This window comes from Tetranychus urticae, chromosome 1, assembly GCF_039701765.1.
Source record: "Tetranychus urticae isolate SD_2017Ah chromosome 1, NJAU_TeUrti_SD_1.0, whole genome shotgun sequence".
Lineage (NCBI taxonomy): Eukaryota > Metazoa > Arthropoda > Arachnida > Trombidiformes > Tetranychidae > Tetranychus > Tetranychus urticae.
The window spans coordinates 26,646,855-26,666,527 of NC_142958.1; the positions used below are offsets into that span (position 1 = coordinate 26,646,855).

The 19,673-nt window shown below is 33.2% G+C and overlaps 4 protein-coding genes and 1 long non-coding RNA gene across 6 annotated transcripts; 4 read left to right on the plus strand and 1 right to left on the minus strand.

Annotated features, from left to right (window-relative positions):
• The first annotated feature begins 1,483 nt into the window (after positions 1–1,483).
• On the plus strand, positions 1,484–4,073 carry LOC107364648 (uncharacterized). The gene is made up of 3 exons (XR_016198350.1): positions 1,484–1,876; positions 1,992–3,326; positions 3,437–4,073. It is a non-coding gene; the product is annotated as an uncharacterized LOC107364648 (long non-coding RNA).
• A 211-nt stretch (positions 4,074–4,284) lies between these two features.
• GPHR (Golgi pH regulator) lies at positions 4,285–6,518 on the plus strand. Of its 2 annotated transcripts, none has more exons than XM_089266996.1 (7): positions 4,285–4,434; positions 4,532–4,671; positions 4,738–4,797; positions 4,864–4,967; positions 5,219–5,715; positions 5,780–5,970; positions 6,058–6,518. In XM_089266996.1, exons 2-7 carry the CDS (start codon positions 4,630–4,632, stop codon positions 6,508–6,510), a joined length of 1,347 nt encoding a protein of 448 aa, XP_089123122.1. In that variant the 5' UTR covers positions 4,285–4,434; positions 4,532–4,629; the 3' UTR covers positions 6,511–6,518. The 2 variants fall into 2 exon arrangements, with proteins under 2 accessions (XP_089123122.1, XP_089123124.1); XM_089266998.1 differs by having other exon boundaries at positions 4,537–4,671.
• Positions 6,519–8,157: 1,639 nt separating this feature from the next.
• Positions 8,158–10,422, plus strand: LOC107364429 (pre-mRNA-processing factor 17). Its single transcript, XM_015931770.3, has 3 exons — positions 8,158–8,257; positions 8,411–8,917; positions 8,987–10,422. The coding sequence occupies exons 2-3, from the start codon at positions 8,453–8,455 to the stop codon at positions 10,280–10,282; spliced, it is 1,761 nt and encodes a 586-aa protein (XP_015787256.2). The 5' UTR covers positions 8,158–8,257; positions 8,411–8,452; the 3' UTR covers positions 10,283–10,422.
• A 364-nt stretch (positions 10,423–10,786) lies between these two features.
• On the minus strand, positions 10,787–14,231 carry LOC107364428 (SWI/SNF complex subunit SMARCC2). The gene is made up of 2 exons (XM_015931769.3): positions 11,315–14,231; positions 10,787–11,235 (listed from the first exon to the last, which is right to left on the minus strand). The coding sequence occupies exons 1-2, from the start codon at positions 14,072–14,074 to the stop codon at positions 11,080–11,082; spliced, it is 2,916 nt and encodes a 971-aa protein (XP_015787255.2). The 5' UTR covers positions 14,075–14,231; the 3' UTR covers positions 10,787–11,079.
• A 510-nt stretch (positions 14,232–14,741) lies between these two features.
• Positions 14,742–17,993, plus strand: LOC107364430 (tyrosine-protein kinase Src42A). The gene is made up of 3 exons (XM_015931771.3): positions 14,742–15,338; positions 15,525–15,973; positions 16,272–17,993. The coding sequence occupies exons 1-3, from the start codon at positions 14,854–14,856 to the stop codon at positions 16,976–16,978; spliced, it is 1,641 nt and encodes a 546-aa protein (XP_015787257.1). The 5' UTR covers positions 14,742–14,853; the 3' UTR covers positions 16,979–17,993.
• Positions 17,994–19,673: the final 1,680 nt, after the last annotated feature.

Genomic DNA, 19,673 nt, shown 5'->3' on the forward strand with positions numbered 1-19,673 from the left:
GATAAACTGGTTAAGCTTTCCCGAGTCTCAAAGCTGACGAATTCCCATTGGATTCCATCGTGTCTCAATCCAATCCCAAATAGCAGTTCACTCAATCCCATCTCAGTTGATTGCTCAGGCAGATCAAATTATGATGAGCCTGCGAGACAATCCATGAACAATATTTTTCGGTACGTTGATTGGATGGAAGCCCTGCTAATTCTTTGGGAGTAAAGAAGATATCTGAGCAATATTTATACTTGGTTTGGTATTTACAGTTAATCATCGTACTGTTGAAATATTCATTGTGAGAATGAATAGACGAATATAAAAGGATTCACGGCTTGAATTCAAATTGTTTTGCGACCCGTTGAAATCAGGAGACCACTACAATAACATTATAAACTTGAACCTTTTCTGATTAATGTTTATTCTCATCTATCCATACTAATCAAGTTATCCTTTGAAAAAACTTTTTTTGTCAATTGTAGATGTTCAAGTGAATTGTTTTCTCATGATAAAAGGTTATAAGTTGCTGAACTAAGGATTGCTTGGATAACTCTTTCCGATGGATAATTTAATTGCTACAGTTTATTGACATAAGTTGTGGAAGTTTTTCTCTCTATTATTTCATCTAATTATAAAGCTGTAGATATCACAATCAAATTAGCATTTGATTGACAAAAGAGTGTTAGTTACAGTTAGATGTAAGAAAAATTGGGGGTTAATCAAATTAAATAATGATAAAAGGTATAGTTGGCATTGTATTAATATTGGAGTGAAGAAAATCTTATTAATCTAATTTTACTTCACAATTTTGCTATCCATCTTTAATGGGTTTACTTGGAAGAAGCTCATTGTTTAGCTCCATTGAGATGCGATTTAATAGTAAAAAATAGAGGCCGCCGCAATTTATAATGTTGGTTATTGTTATTTTATTGAATACAGTTATAATACAGTTTTGATGTTGTCCAAAGTTAATTCAAAGGTCCGGGTCATTACAGTTTTTAACACAAATTGCAAAAAGTATCAACTCGGAGAGGACAACACAATAAAATATGGATAAACCTAAGTTTAATAAGTTGACTAAAAGTGACATAATAAATAGAGAAGTAAGGTTGAAAATAACACAGAATAGGTAACAATAACGTTCCTTGATGGTCCCATAGATTCCGAAAAAATTGGTAAATAAAGTTAATAGGTAAAACATGTGGAATTCAATGATATGTGTATCAACAAATGGTATTGCCAATCCATAGGCAGTTAGGAAAACAATGGAGCTTATTATGAGAGCGATCACAACGGACCACTTAACACAAGTATAACAATCCATAATGATTAAAAAGTTGAGTTAACACATGAAAAATAAAAATGATAAGAAAGAAACAATTTTCAATAATTAATCATTGTTGGTTAACCAGTAAGAGTCAAGGGTTAACGAAAGGGTGAGAAAAGCTAAAGATGATCTGACTCAAATGTTAGATTGAGAGATGAACCAATGGGTCGACAAGATGTCTGCTTTCCAAGTCAAGCTGTTATATGTAACTAATGTTGAATATGGTGACTGTGAAATTTTAAACAAAAATGGATTCCGTTGTTTAATTCTGCTCTCTTTTGCCATCTTTTATTTTCATCATTCTAGTCTCATCTTCTTCTTCTTCATCACCATGATCATCTTATTCTTGGCAGCAAACACAGACTTTGTTTGTTGAAGTGTATTAAATGTTTACAGTTAGAGAGGTTAAAAATAAAACTTGAAACAACGATGAAAAGTAAAAGTCCTCATCACCCAAGTTGTAAACTCTAATTTAAGCTGTCAGCTTACCAATCAATCCTCGTTCAGCTTGACTTTCAATTTTGGGTAAAAGTGTTTTTAATTACATCATTTATTTCCACTGTAAGTAACGACCACTTTTAATATATTTTATATGCAACCAACAATGCTATTATTTTTTCCTCTAAATATATATATTTCTAGGAGTTTAATTATTATTTTCATTCAATTTCCATAGGGTTATTTATAGGCTTCAAACATGGTGAAATGAAAATTAACTGGTCTGTTGGCAAAAACTTGGATAATCCGTTTGATTTTCATGCTTCCTACTCGATGTCAGTTTTAATTAATGAATCAGTTCAAACCCATTCCAAAGTCACTCAATTGACTAACTCATATGAAGATTTGGGTACAAAGACTTTATTATTTCCAGCACCATCATGTTCTGTCTGTCATGTTTAACCAGAGAAGCAACAGATTATTGGAAATGGCATCGGATACCTGCGAAATTTTATTATGTTGTTTATATTGCTGCCTAACATCTTTAACATTCTCGCATTGGACATCCTTTGGTTGGAGATTAAGACGATTAAGTAATGTTGGAGTAATTAACTGTGGAAAGTGAATCAAGGCTAGAAACTGTGGAGAAAATGAGGTGATCATTGAATCAGAAACAAGAATTTGGCTCAATTAAGCGATTAATTAAGCGATGCTTTGCAATTATTTCAATTGATTCTCTCCATTTCAATTAGCATTATCTAAGAAGACCAGATTTCGCTTCAAGCTATTGCCTAAATATGATAAGATTATTACATTGAATGAATATTCATCCTTGATTATTTATTTTCTTCTTGTGGTCCTTTCCTTTTACATTGAAACCAACGTACAGACGAAATAAGTTTCGCCTAATACAATTTAGTTTCATTATTGTTAGAAGGTAAATGATTCTGTGATATAATCTGAAAACAAGATAACCTTAATCATGGCCTCCAAAATAAATTTTGATTAACTCTCCTTTTCTCACTGAAAAAATCATCTTAAAGCAAAAATTTCACCAGTTCCTTATTCATTGATCCACTTTCACTGTTGGTTCTTTCAACTCAGCAATCAGTTACCATAACTTCTTGATCAACCAAAGATTTTTATTGTAAACTTTCCCTGCAATTTAAAATCAAAAAAGTGCTAAACCCTTGCCGTTTGTGACCTGCTTGATCATAATCAATAATGAATATATTTTGTGATACATTTTGGAATATTTTATCAATTCTATGTTTCTTTATTCGATTCAAGATCAATTACTAAATCAATAATTGTGATCATCAGCTCTAAATAGATTCATCCAACAAGAAAAAGGCTGCTGATTGTGAAAAACCAAAGGAAGAAAATTAAAAATGATTCATTTTGGTATGATCATTGACTTTTTTCAACGCAACATGATTCTCATCTTTCTCGATTTCCTATTAACCTTCATTTACATTGGCCTGTTCAAAATTGTCAACAATTCAAATGTTCGCCTGACATCTAATAATTCGTGAAATAAGACGGAAAATCAGTATCGAAATGGTCGACAAAAGTAAGCCCGATTTACAAAGAAAATCAAGTCACCGCCAGTACATATTCAAATCATTGACCCATTTTGTACAATTTAATGTTAATATTAATTTTTGATTATCCTCTTTACAGATTCACTGACAGCTGAATTTGATAAAAATCTGTAATAAAATATTTTTAGTATTCATTGTACCCTCTCATGCTTTAAACCACATCTTTCACTAATGTTCAGCAAATTTATGGATTTCCAAATGAATAACCATGTCTGCTGTTTGCTCATCTCATGGCTTGATTCAGCTTAATACAGAGATTCTTTTGTTACCAGTCTTTTGATCTTTCGATCACCTTGTCTCAAGCCAGTTGAAGGTTAATTATATGTTCTCTAAGGCAATTTAAGGGATAAAGGAATGGCAAATTGCTTCCATTTATCGTGGTATAAGGAAGTGAATATTTTGGAAAGTTGGTCATGGTTATAGAGACGCGCAACAATCAGGAAGGATGAATGTAATACCGGTTGTCTATCAGAATTTGATCATTGAAAAATGAATGGGAATATCCATATTGGAAGACTGTGACACACCCAGCACTGTAAGGACACTTGTAACGAAATGGATAATCTACATACAAATTCTCATTCTAATCTTAATAAAGAAGCTTTAGCCTTCTATTTGAATCAAATATGAAGTTTTCTCAATGTAAATATTGGTCATTCATTTGTATTTACCTCCAAAATTGACAAGTTTAATAAAATAAAGAAATTGAAAATATATCCACTGATTGAATGATTATTATGATAACTAGAATGATACAATTTAACGTGTTATTAGTACCAAACAATATTCTTAGCTCAAAAGGATGTAATCTACCTGTTAGTTTGACAAAGTTTCTACCTCAGTCTGTCTGTTTTCCTTTCTATTTAGCTCTCTCTTTCTCTATCTCTTATCTTTTGACTTCAACATGTGTTTACCTCAGCTATTTGTAATCATCCATCAGCAAGATGTAATGTATTAGTTTTTTATATTTTTAATTAATAAATTCAACTTTAATTAATTTATTTGTTGAATTATGTGATATAATAGCTATTTTATAGCATTTAAAGGTCAACAATAGACTACTGTCATCATAATTAGGTATGTATTTGGGGAGATTTCTTTGTATATTTTAGACCGGGTGTCAGCTGTTTTTCTCGTATCTGATCTTATTGTTTAATCTACATTTTTATTTCAGAACAGTTATTGTTTCTAATTTGACTGCTGATTTCGATGCTTGATGAATCAGAATTTATTACACCTAAATGATTTTGGCTGTCAGAACTTATATCAAAGATGAGTCTGTTTGGTGATATATTTGTTGTGATATTGTCTCAGGTATGTCGGTGTCAAATCTCTTCATATGTTTCTAAACTCAATATCTCTTTCAATGTTCATATTCAGGTTCTTTTCTTTGCCGGTGGATGGATATTTTTCGTCAAGCAACTATTCCGTGATTATGAGGTAACCAAACAACGCTAGCTACTTCTAAGCAATTACTAATTTATTGTCTTCTATCTTACATTTAAGGTTCATCATTCTTTTGTTCAACTCATCTTTTCCATCACATTCTCATTATCATGCTCAATGTTTGAGTTAATTATATTTGAAATCATTGGAATCCTAGACCCAAGGTAATTTGACGTCCCTATGTAACCAGCTAGTCAACCTACAACTTATGTTTTACCGGTTAACTTGACATGGTTTTTTTGGTTTACCGAATGCTAATCAGTCAACAAGTACAGGATTAAATCTTTTTCACTCGTATATTCACCAATTCCGTTCACTTTCAACCCGTTTTATCAAGATTCAACCATGAATAACTTCGTCTGACATTAGCTAAACTTTTACTGATAATTTCTTCCATTTCATTTCTTTTTGACAGCACACGATTTTTCTATTGGAAATTTATTCTCTATTTCATGTTATTTATCATTATTCTTATCCTACCTTTGTACATGAGCTATTTCATACTTTGTAATATCACATTTGTAGCTAAAAGATACATCAAGCCCATGGCCTTCTTAGTTTGGTTAATTTTTATATTTCTATTTTGGAAAATTGGAGATCCTTTTCCCATATTAAGTCCTAAACATGGAATATTCTCAATTGAACAAGGAATAAGCAGAGTTGGTGTTATTGGTGTTACCCTGATGGCTTTACTTTCTGGGTTTGGTGCAGTCAACTATCCTTACACCTCGATGACTTACTTTATGCGAGTTGTCACATTAGCAGACGTTACCTCATTAGAGAAAAAGCTGCTTAGAACATATGATTTGATTGCAATGAAAAAGAAACGAATTATTCTAATTGAAAAAGATAGTCGTTCACCATCATCAACATCTTTATGGACAAGTGTGATTCAAACATTCTCATCTTCAGGTAAAAAATATTTTCCGCTCGTTTTTTAGTCGGTTAATTCAATTCTTCTTTCTAAACCAATCAGGCTCTGAAAGTGTCTCACAGCTGCGATCTGATTGCAGAGCATTAGAAGAGCTTGCAAGGCAATTATTTTTAGAGTTGGTCGATATGAAAGCTATGCAGCTTCGTATGGAATGGTCTAAGACATTTAAAGGAAAATACTTCCACTTTGTTGGCTATTTTTTCTCTCTTTACTGTATTTGGAAAATTTTTATAGTGAGTAAAAATTTATATTTGCCTGTAATGGTTGCTAAATTTTCATAATGATTTTTTATAATTTATTTGCTCTTCTCTTCGTTTCAGTCAACAATCAATATTGTATTCAACCGGGTTGGCCGTGTGGATCCTGTAACTCGCGGTATACAAATTGCTGTTAATTGGATTGGATTAGAGATTGATGTTAAGTTTTGGTCACAACATGTTTCTTTCCTTCTCGTTGGAATTATTGTTATTTCTTCTATTAGAGGTCTTTTAATCACTTTAACTAAATTTTTCTATGCCATATCAAGCCCTAAATCATCAAATATAATTGTCTTAGCTCTTGCAGAGATAATGGCAATGTATTTTGTATCCAGTGTTGTACTCATGAGAATGAATATGCCACTTGAATACAGAACAATTGTTACTCAGGTTTTAGGTGATTTACAGTTTAATTTTTACCACCGTTGGTTTGATGTAATATTTTTAGTCAGTGCTCTTTCTAGCATTGGTTTTCTCTATTTAGCACACAAACAAAGCAGCAATAAAGAACTTTAATTATTTTAGGCAATTTTTTTGCTTATTTATATTTTATTGATATTTTCAGATAAAACTAACAGAAATTGCAAAAGGAAAACAGTAAACTACAAAAAGTTGTACAAAATTAACTTTTCGAACTCATTTAATTTGTTCAATTATTATTGGAAAAAATGGATATGGGAATGACTCTATTCGTTTGATGAAAAAGAAAAGCAGAATTTTCAGCCAAAAGCAGTTTTTATTGGTTCCTCCATATCGCCCATGTCGAAGAAATCCATGTCATTCAATGGATCTTGAGTACCTAAGTCAAGTTGAGAAAATGGAAACATCGGCTCACACTGTGAAGGACAAGGTTGACTTTGATCTTCCAGGTTGTGTTCAAGATTATCGTCTTCTATGAAAGAGACTTTGACGTTTTGATTACCTTTTGATTGGGGTGTCATGGGCTCTTGTCTGGTCTTTTTGTTTTGAGAGTTCTCATCAATAATTTCATTGATTGTCTCAATGGTACGCTTTCGTTTTTGATCTTGTATCTCTTGATTACTATTATCTTGTTCAAAACTATTACCACTGTATCCTCTCATCTCATGTTGGTGAAGCTCATCTTCAGAAATATGATTAGAACTTTTTGATCCCTTTCTGTGGTGAAACTTTTTGTAGGCACTTGGAGGTGTTTTTATAGCTTCATTTTCTACACTTTTCTGGCTATGTTCATCTTCAAAGATTGTATTAGAATTTCTCGGTCCTTTTCTGTGAAGCTTTTTAGAGGCCATTGGAGGAGTTTTTTGAGCTTCATTATCTAGGGGTTTCTCACCAAGCTCAGCATTGCTCAGAACAACATTTTTCAATGTAAAGTTGAAAGCAGGAATCTCCAATTCTCTATCGCAAACACCAAATCTCAAAAGGTTTTCATTGTTGACCAAATGTTTAGTAAGAAGATCTAACTCTTCTTTTTCATGTTGCAAATCTTTAGCTGCCTCTGCTTCGACAGTATACATTAAATCTTCACTCATCCTCTTAATCCTGTCCATATCATCCAATGAACCGCCAACATTTTTCAAAATGGTTTCCTCTAAATTGACTCTCAATAACTCGATTTCATCAGCATTGTTTTCAAACTGGGGATCAATAAAAACCATTGAATCCAAATTCTTCATACAATAATCAGTTATTTCATTGAAGCTGTTTGCCCACTTTCGAGTTAAATCTTGAGTTTGGTAGCAATAAGTCTTTATTTCGGTCAACTCTCGAGAAAGGAATGATCGATTATGTAGATTGAATTGTTGACTTCTCAGCTCCAACTCAAGTTCATGGAGATCTTTCTGCAGCATAATTGTTTCCTGATCAACAGCACAATGTTTGGCTTCGTACAGCTCCTTTTCAGCTTTTAAGTCAACCAAAGTTGCTTCCATTTTAGAAAATTGTTGATTTAGTTGATCCATAGTTAAAATGATGGTTCACACAAAACTCAAATAACGAGAAAATAAAAACTAAATATTGATTTAAGAGAAATTTATTTCAGCACGAATCTTAAATTGTTTAAACTAATGAAGAAGCTTAAATGGCGTTCAAAAGTTCTTTTTTGTAGAATCGAACTTTATTTGTAATATGTGTTTAACTTTCAACTAGATGGAGCTGAAGTCAAACTAAAATCATGTTTCAATGTTTGAAATTATTGAATGCATTTGTTTACAATTTAGCTGTTTATTATTGATTACATAACTATTTGATTGTTTCGATTGTATGGTTTTTAATTCTAATTTTGGTAAGTAACTGACCTGTTTCATGTTTATCTTTGTTTATAACGAAATCTGAGTTTCCATTCTCGAGTTTCTGTCTCATTTTCCTATTTCTAGTTATCATTACTAGATTTCTTTTAATATGATCTGCTTTCATAACCCATTCTTCTCTTTTTCAGTTTACCCAAACGATCTTAAAATAAGACTAAGTATCATTCATCATGATTAATCTGATACAGAGTTATGGAGAAGGATCATCCGATGAAGAGGATCAATCTACTGTTGAAGAAAGTAAAACGTCTAAGGAGGAAGAACCGGCACCGGCTGTTTCTGTTGATATTAAAAGTAAATTGAACCAAATAAATACATGCCCGTATGTGGATGAGTCTCATGTCAAGGACTTCAAACTGAAAAACGAATTTCAATCGACAATAAACACCGATGTAAGCACTAAATTGAACTACAACGCTAAATATGATGATCTTTATGCGCCTGCCTTAGGGCCTTCTCATCCTTTGAAAGACTCGTCACATCTTCCGCGTAAAAACTTTTTAACTGGACAAGTGGAACCTACAGCCATAAATGATTATCACTTTGAAACTCAAAGAAAAACCTTTCATGTCCATGGAATAGCATACGACCCTTCAGATGGTGCAACATTGAAAGATAAAGTTGTTCGAGGAGCTGTAAGTTGTTTTTTTCTTCTGTTGTGAATTCCTATCTAATATGTAATAAATTTTTCTGTATTTTTTCAGGCATCCGCTGAGATAGGCTTATCAGTTGCCAGTTCATCTGATAACCCAGATGTTAAAGCATATGCTTCTAGTGATCCATCTTCACGGAAGAAACGTTTGAAAAATGATGACCCGATGGACATTGATAATTACTTAGGTCCATGGGCACCATATGAAAATGAAGAAATGGTATCTAAGCCAACCGAGGAAGAACAAAAAGAAATCGAAGAGTTTATGTCCAAAAAGAAACGGTACACTGTTAATAAGGAAGAAAAAGATTTCGAAGAGAAAAGCACACTTCATATACCTGATCCCTATGATTATCAAGGCAGATCTTTCTTGCACCCTCCTCAAGACTTGGATGTTAATTTGAGAGCCGACAGTGTTCCTCATAAGTGTTTTCTACCCAAAAAAGTTATTCATACATATACTGGACATACCAAAGCTCTTACTGCTATCCGATGGTTTCCTAAATCAGCTCATTTATTTTTATCTGCTGGAATGGACGCTAAAATTAAATTATGGGAAGTTTATCGAGATAGAAGGTGTATATTAACATATCAAGGACATAGACAAGCAGTTAGAGATATTTGTTTTAATAGACGAGGTGATCGTTTCATATCTGCTGGTTATGATCGTGGATTGAAGTTATGGGACACCGAAACAGGACAGTGTATTAAAAGATTTCAAAATAGAAAGGTTCCATTCTGTGTTAAGTTTAATAACGATGAAGATAAAAACCATCTCTTCCTGTCCGGTATGGCGGACAAAAAGATTCTCTGTTGGGATACCAGAACTGGTCAAATTGTCCAAGAATATGATCGTCATTTAGGTGCTATTAATACTATTACATTTGTTGACAATAATAGGCGATTTGTTTCTTCTTCGGATGACAAAAGTTTACGAGTTTGGGAATGGGATATACCCGTCGATATTAAATATATTGCCGATCCTGGGCTTCATTCTATGCCAGCCATTTCCGCATCACCAAATGGTAAATGGTTAGCTTGCCAATCAATGGATAATAAAATTCAAGGTTTCGCCTGTCTCAACAGTTTCAAACTCAATTCCAAAAAAATATTCACCGGTCATATGGTTGCTGGTTATGCATGTGCACCAGATTTCTCTCCAGACATGTCGTATTTGGTTTCAGGGGATGCTGATGGTAAAGTTTTCATTTGGGATTGGAAGACTACTAAACTTTTGACTAAATTTCAAGCTCATGAAAATGTTTGTATTAACGTTCTTTGGCATCCTCATGAGACAAGTAAAGTTTTATCTGCCGGTTGGGATAATAAAATTCATCTTTGGGATTAATTTTCTATTTTTTAATTTTTTCTACCGAATGAAGTTGTCCGTTTTAAATGCAGTGTGAAGCAAATCAAACCGTACATCATTTATTTGATTTTGATCAATCCATTTTGTAAAATAAAATATCTCCTTATAAATGATCATAACTGTCTCGATCTACTTTTATTTCAAAAATTTTAAATGAGGAAGTAAATTGAAAATTTACACTTCTAACATATGTAACAGTAATAACTCACTAAGCTTGATTGCTGTGGCAATGATTTCAGTTCCTTACTAAAACATAGATTCGAAGTTATTGGATTTAGATTGTATCAATGTGCACAATAAATTAACTTATTACAAGATATTGTAGACTTTAAAATGATGAAAGATTTCCTAACAGAACGAGATTCTTGATCGAAAAATTGTTTCCTTTTCAATTGCATTTAGTTTTTATCGATCAAATTTCAGAATTCTTTTGATTCTGATACAATCAACCTTGATTTTAATAAATTGTTCAGATACTATTGATTTTTGAGAGAATTGTTAATTGAGATCAACATTTAGGATTTTATTTGATGAAAAATCAGAGCTGATCAGATGAAATATTATGAGAGGAAAGATTAATTTATGCAATGGGTTGACAGCGAATTTATGTATAGAAAAGCATGCATGTTTGTTAATGAGGTTTACATTCATTTGAATAAATTAAAAGAGAAGGAATGAGATATTTAAGATCAGACACCAAGAGAAAGTGTATTCTTTTTTCTTTAAATCAATTGTTGTCTTTATATGATCTGTTAGTTGTACGATGACTTTATGACTTATTTTTGAGGAATTGGCTGGAAACTTATATTATCTATAGTAGGTTCTAAAACATTAGTTTGTGCTTTTAATCGAGCACGGGATTCAGCAGCTTTTAACTGTTCCATGTGAAATTGTTGTCGCTCTTGTATTAAAGTTTGCTTCTGTTGTTCCAACTAAAATTAAAAATAAAATGAATTAAAATTAGATAAATAGAAGATATTTTTTGTGGATGAATTTGATTTAAATACTTACTGTTTCTTTCTCTTTGTCTAGCATGGCTTCCATTTCTTCGAAATTTTTCAATTTAAGTTGTAATTTTTTTAATTGTGTATCTACTAACATGGCAACAAAAGCTTTGATTTTTCTTTCTTCAATAGCCGCCAAATGTTTAGCTTTAATGGCAGCTGCACCCAATGCTGACGATGCAGCATTGCTAATCTGAGAATCTTTCAAACTTTTATCCTTAATATGTTCACTTTCAATAACCCCATCTTTGTTTGTCTGATTAGGGAATGCTTCGTCTTTTATATCAGATCTTGGGTCTCCATTATGATGAATCTCTTCTTTGATTCCAGTTTTAGGGACAGATTCAAAATCATTCTCTGATTTCGCACTAGAATCAAATTCTAATTTTGGTGTTAAAAGAGTTTCTTTGATGTCACCGAAAGTTTCAAAATTTATACAGGATGATGAGGATGAGGATGATGGTCTAACGGAAATAGAGTTTCTTACTCCATCGCCAGAACAAGTGCTTATATCTGGATCTTTTATAAAATTGTTATCACCGGTAGAGGAAAATGAACTAGAGGCATCATTGAGCTTCTGTGGAGATGCTTCATCTTTTAATCTGGCAAATTCATTAATTGCAGCTTTAGCTGCAGATGCAGCAATTCGTGGATCAACAACACTTGCTAAGAATGCAATTGTAGACATGATAGGATTACCAGATTTTGAAAATGGAATTGATTGATAGTTGGCAGGTAAAGGTTGTCCGATATCTTCTAAATAGGGGTCTTCAATAGGAAGTCTTAAAAATTGTAAAATACATTCATCTTGAGTTCGACTTCCAACATGCTCACAAACTTTATTCCAATCATCTTTGTACATCTCAATGGCTTCGAGAAGAAGAAGTATTTCTTGTTCGTCCCATTCTCTAGTTATTGTTGCAGCTCCTTTATGACGATAAGCTGCATTCCTTTGTTCATACTGATCCATTCGGAGACCAAAACTGTCACCCAGGAGAGTTTTGGCTTTTTTATCAGTTTCACTTCTAACTTCTTTGTCTAATGATAAAACTTGCTGTGGAGCTGAAACACTTGAAACGGATCGAGGATGGGCAATCGGCATAAGTCCTTCAGGAGTATCAACAAAAATATTAAAATGACTTGTAGTTGGTGGCCCCATTGTATTCGGTCGGTCTTCAGGATCAACATGAAAGTTGATCAGCCCCCATAATTCTAAAAAGGAGTGCACTCTGTGAATGGCACAAACATCGCCAACTAGGCTCCTGCGACAAGCAGTTACGGTTAAGTATTCGGTTGGATTAATGCGATAAGAGTCAATCATGAAGTTTCTATACGCTAAATATACTTCGGGTGTTTTTGATTTGTTTGAATTGTTAAAAAACTCAGTTAAAGCTCTTTTTTCGATGGGATGAATCGATTTGTAATCAAACCAAGAAGAGTAACTTGGAATCACAATGTAGCTTGCTTGATTAACATCGTTTTCATCATCATCTCCAATTTTTATGGTTAAAGTTTCGGAATCATAGTGTTGATTTCTCATCAAATCAAAATCAGACATCCCCAATTTATCATCGTGGTCGATGGAATCTAATTCAGTAAGGTATCCTCCTTTTATAGGAGCTAATTCATTGTCTTTAGTAGTTCGAGTTCCAGGAACAAATTTTGGCAAATGAACTTCTTGAATATTGGGTTCTGGTAAAGGGTCAGCTAAATCTTTGGTTAAATCTTCATAGTCTTCATCAAGACCTTTGTAATTTAGTCTTTTGAATGCATCGGTTCCAGAAAAACTAGTTCGAAAAGAGCTCAATCTTGATCGTCGTTTTTTGTCCATTGAAGATGGTGACGGTGAACGTTTTCTCTTTGTCAGTCTAAATCGAATGTCTTTGGTTTCATCAGGTAAAATTTGAACAATTAACTCTGCTGGGGTGTAACGCTTTTTAGTATGAGTTGGAATATTATCAACAATAATTACTTCATAATCATCTTCATTCATCCATTCATTATAAACATCAGTGTCCAATAGCCAACGAGCTTCTACTTCGCGTTGACCAATACCTGAATGAGGAGGGTCAGGGTCTACGGTGAGATCAACATCATTTAACCAGGAATCATAACTATCAGGCGTATAAAGCCAATGAATTAAAGCGCTTTTATCGGATTGGTTTTTTGCAACAGGTCGACACAAATCATCAGGTTGCTTATTGGGTAAGATTAAATTATGAACAATATGAGTTGCCTCTAATGGAGAATCAACACAGGTACCTCGATGACGACGAACAATGTCTTTTAATGTTTCAGATAACTTTTCATCAACATCAGGTCGAATATATACAATTGGTGTTGAAATTTGCTGTGCTGAGAATAAAACCTTTTCCACTTGCCTTAGCATTTCTAGATTCTTATCTATTTTAGGTTTTGAAGTAGCTTGAAGATCAAATTTACGCCAACCTTGATCAAATTTAAACTTGAACATCGTTCCTAAAATATGGCATAATCCTCCACCTGGTTTAGTATCAAGTATACACTTCATTGGAAGCCGAGTCATTGGCGGTTTACTGACAGACCGACCGAGATTATCTTCCTGAAATTGAATCAACCCCAAGACAAGGGTTACCAAATTTTTAGCACTTGTAGGATCAGCCAGAAGATATGGACTGTAAATTGATTTATCTAACCACTGACGAACACAATCAAATCCATTGATTATGTCAGGTGATTCAAAAAATTTAGGATCAGCTCCTCCTTCACGTCTCTTTTTTATTGTCATTTTCAAATTTGTTGATTCAAATAGCTTTTAAAAGTATTTGGGCGATATTCAAAAAATTTGCAGCAAGAGGCACAACAAAAAACTCGACAATGGCTTATTCATACCATGCACACATAAATTGAATCACAGGGACAATTGATTGTAACTATAGGACTGAATGTGTTTAAAATTTATTAAAACTCCAACCAAGTTATTGGTAACCAGAGAGTCTCTAGTGATAAGCGATATTTCAATATAGCCAGGTATCATTTATTACATCACTCTCATATTTGAAAAGAAAGAGTCTTTCTATAACTGTCTTTTTAAGAGACAGTCCATTTGAAAGACTTTTTAGTATTGCCATCTGTTGAGTTACTCACCCGTTCTGTTCCTAAATCGGATATTTTAAAATATCACCATCGATGTTGATAAACGATAATAATATTATCGATATCACAAAGCTTTTCGGAAAATTACCTGAAAATTTACCTGATTTTATAAAACCGTCTTGAGATGAAAAAAGCAGCAGCATTGAATTTTATGCTTTAAAATAGCTTTGATCATTTCGGTATTTCATTTCATTTCATTCATGATATAATTTTCCGGAATATCGATAATATTTATTGATATCGATAATATCGTCCATCTTAAGACTCTTTAGCCTCTTAGATACACATTAAATTGAATGTGATATTGTTTATTGCTGCTGAGTGTTCCTTTTCTTATGTCTATTTAAATGTTTAATTGTATTGACTTTAGTTTTTTGTTTAAATGGTGATTTGATTAATCCTCTGTTACCAATGATGGGATGCTTCTGCTGTAAGTCAAAACGTCGAACAGAGGATAATAGTAATCAACCCTCCGGTGACAATTTGACCAGTCGATCACCAGGCCTCACCCAGCAACATCATGATATAATTAGTGCTCCAATACAAAGTAATTTGGACTCTTCACATGTTCATGTTTCTAATTTAAGAAATGGTGGTCAACTTAATCCTACTGTTGTAGCCAGTGGTTCATCTAATCTTCCTGTAATACCGGTTCTCAATGATGATAGTCTTCATGGACCAGAGGACCATCTTCTCAACAATAGTAAAGTATTTGTCGCTCTTTATGATTATGATGCACGTACCGAGGAAGATCTAAGTTTCAAAAAAGGCGAACATTTAATCGTAGTTAATGATACTCAAGGTGATTGGTGGTATGCAAAATCTAAATCAACCAAGTTAGAGGGCTATATACCCTCCAATTATGTTGCCAAACTGTCTTCTATTGAAGCAGAACCGTAAGTTTAATACAATCTTAACCCATCTTTCATTATGTTCTAATTGTTTCTTTTTAATGTTCACCTTATTTTCTCACCTTTTGCTTCTTTATATTTTTCTTTCCTTCCTTCATTCTATCTTATTCTCTTTGCTTCTCTTTCTTTTCCTCTCTCTATCTATGTTTCTTTTTTCTTTACTTTGATAAGATGGTATTTTGGAAAGATCAAACGAGCTGAAGCTGAAAAAAAACTTTTGATGCCAGAAAATGAGCACGGATCATTCCTTATTCGGGACAGTGAAAGCCGTCGAAATGACTTCTCCTTGTCAGTCCGTGATGGTGATACTGTCAAACACTACCGTATCAGAAATCTAGATGAAGGTGGATTTTTCATCGCTCGTCGCATACCATTCAAAACCTTACAAGAACTCGTTGAGCATTACAACAAAGATGCTGACGGGCTATGTGTCAACCTGAGAAAGCCTTGTGTTCAAATCGAAAAACCTACTACAAGTGGTTTATCACACCGAGATCAATGGGAAATAGATCGAACTTCTCTCAAATTTACTCGTAAACTTGGCCAAGGACAGTTCGGGGAAGTTTGGGAAGGTCTTTGGAATAATACTACTCCAGTAGCTATTAAAACACTTAAGCCAGGTTAGTCGAAAATATTTATTTTCAATAATTTGAGCGAAAGTCAAATCTGATTATATCTTTTGAAAGATCTCCACGCATGAAAATCATTCAGCTTATTTTTATTCAGTTGATTATCTGGCTGAAACTCGCTATTTGAATCATTTCCATTCTCTAATTAGACTCATTTAACTTTACTCTCAACTTCGTATTGATTTTTGTGTTTAAATGTTAAATCAATGATATATCATTATTTTCATTTAAAATGCCATCTAACAATTACTTTTTATTAATAATTTTGATATCTTTCTTTCAAAACCAGGAACAATGGATCCAAAAGATTTCTTAGCCGAAGCACAGATCATGAAAAAACTAAGGCATCCAAAATTAGTGCAACTTTACGCTGTTTGTACTTTAGAGGAACCAATTTATATCATCACGGAACTAATGAAAAACGGAAGTCTTTTAGAATATTTGCAAGGAAAAGGAAGAAGTCTTAAGCTACCTCAACTTATTGATATGTCTGCTCATATCGCCTCAGGAATGGCTTATCTGGAGTCACAAAACTATATTCATCGAGATTTAGCTGCTCGTAATATTCTTGTTGGTGAGAAAAACGTTGTTAAAATAGCTGACTTTGGTTTAGCTCGATTAATCAAAGAAGACGAGTATGAAGCTCGTGCCGGTGCAAGGTTTCCTATTAAATGGACAGCTCCAGAAGCGGCTAACTTCAGTAAATTTAGCATTAAATCTGATGTCTGGTCATTCGGTATTCTGTTAACCGAAATTGTTACATATGGTCGTCTACCCTATCCAGGTATGACCAATGCTGAGGTCTTACACCAAGTTGACCATGGTTACCGAATGCCTTGCCCACAAGGCTGCCCTCAGGCTCTGTATGAAATTATGTTAGAATGTTGGCACAAAGACCCAATGAAGAGACCAACCTTTGAAACATTGCAATGGAAACTTGAAGATTTCTTTACCCTTGATGGTTCTGACTACAAAGAAGCCTCTGGTGTCCACTAGCTGTAACATAAAATTGCAGATAGCATATTTATACAATTCTTCATTAACTACTATACCAGTGGAGTACGATGCTAGTGAAAGATCGATGCAATTTTTCATGGATGAACATTTTATGTCATCCTTCTACTTTCAACAAATCAAGAACTACCGATGCTAACATTAACACACACACAAATAATCGTATTTCTAATCTTAAGGTTTTCTTGATCTCCTTTTTTTTCTTTCCTTCACCTTGTAGATCTTTTACAATTTGTCTTATACCACACACACACACACAAAAAGGCACTCAAATTTTCTTGACTTTGATATCAAATATTTCTTCCTTCGTTTGAACCCTTTTTTTAACCTTTTTTGGTATCAATTTTCTTCTATCATCATTTTATACAAAAATTGATGAAAAAAAATCAAACTCATGTTTGTATGTTAGGTTACAACTTTTTCTAGATGCAACAACTTTTCTTTCTCCATTTCTTTCTACTTCTTTTTAAAAAGTGTGCGAAAAGTGCCATCAATTTTTCTTTTTTCTATTAGAATATTAGTGTTCAAGATTAACTCAAATTCGATTTTGTAATTACCTCGTTATGTATGTCAACTGATACTTCATCTTCTCACTTTTCTTATCTCGCTGACTTTCTATCATTTCATCATTATTTCATTCTCATCCAAGTGGAATGCTCATCTTGTATTTCTTACCTGTAATGTTCTCATCTCTGTTTACTTTCCCCTCTTCTTTATTCACTTCATCATCCACTACGCACCAAATCAACACAAAAACCTAGACAACGTCGGTATCATTCCATCAGGACAAAGGCCCAACAAAACGACCCACCTATGCTCAAGCATTTATTTCATTTTACATGCTTGTTTTTCTTGTATCCCATTTCCCATCTCTCTCTCTCCTTCTCATCATTCTGTTTATTTTTCCATTATCTTCTAATTTCATTAACTTTATTATTACTTACATGCTCCCTACCTGAGTGCTCAATTAAAGAACTCATAAATATACACCAAGCAATTTTGTTGTCCAACAATCGGTACACCGTGACCAAAATAGTGATCATGAACATGGGCCAACTCAAGAGTTTCAATAGTAATCCATACAAAGAACGTTTAGATCTATCCTCTTTACCATGACCAGTCAAAATAAAACCACAATCATAAGGCGTTCACCTTGTAAAGTAATCAAAATAATCAGCCATGTTTTTTTGAACTAAGCACACTTTTAAACGATCTAACAAATTCATTTCATTAGAGTTTAATATTTCTAGTTAAATAAATAATTCCTGAACAGAGATTTTTTCATCTCAAGTGAAATTAAACATCCTTGAGATACAAAATACTATTTACCCTGGTTGAGGCTTGCAGCAGAATTTCATCAAAACACCTAGAATATTTCAAATCAGAAAAGTCATTGGATTATTAATAATAAAACATTGGTTCCAGAAACTCAAGATAAGCCTTGAAATTGTTAAAAATACTTACATTTTAATTTGAGATTCACTTACTATTCAATTGATTCACTGACGATATGACATTCAGTTAAACACCGCTGAACGCAAAACAATGGGAAATAATTTCGGAGTATTCAAGTCCAGATCATTTCATTTCAAAAAAATAATCCGCAAGTTCAACAACGTTCAGACATGAATTTGAAATCACTGACAATTGTGAGATTAAGCATCAGGTTATTGACTCTTTTTCAAAATCATCTCTACTCTTCAATCATATAAGATTTTAATCTCCTTATCTCTTTCTTTTTGGGTAACAAATAAAAAAGCGGTCTTTGTCTCTCAACTTGAACCTTTTGCATCAAATTTACAAGTCATTTCAATTTCTTTATCATGTATTACCTTCATTTCGAAGCCTTCTTCCAGTTCAGTCGACATGAATAGTTCTATGGGTTGATCTTACAATATTGTTAGATTATTTACTTCATAAATCGGTCATTAAAACAAGTGTACTTCATCTAATATGTTTGAATATTACGATTGAATTTCTGTTTGAATGAAAGCGTTTTAAGGCGACATTTTCTTAAACATTTCCATCAAATTCCAACCATTTTCAAAAGCACTCAGCTGCATTCAACACTTTCTTAAAACGCAGTGAATGAAGGTGATTATATTTTAATTATTCCGCAAAATGTATCTTTTCAGTGTTGCAAGTAATGTGAAAAACGAAGCTTTCATCTCAAAAATCAAACAATAATAGCTTTTTGACAATTTATCTCACTTATTCAACTGGATCAATGTGCTGTTTTTATTCGTAGAAGCGTTTTAATGGCTCACTTACGAGTATAATGCATTTTACCTCACACTTTTCAGCTTGATTGGTCTTCTTTAAGGTCAAATCTCATTTCTATTGAATCTCTCATTTTCAGTTAAAACACTCTCATTTCATTCAATATTCATCTTCTACCCTATTTCAGACAAAATGAACTGAAGATCTTGCTAATCGTACAAATTCTTAAAGCTTACAATTGAAATTCATTGTTCCCTGATTTCGAGCTCCCTTAATTTTTGACTTTTTAATATCTTATTATCCATTTTATTTTTTAATCACTGTCAACTTTTAGAATGCGTTGTCGCTCAATATTTCAATGGAAATTAGTTTTTTTTATAAAAATCAACCGAACCGCCAAGCATGTAAGAAGTTTACAGCCAATTGCTAGGCAGGAAAATCATCTGTTGAAGTCTCA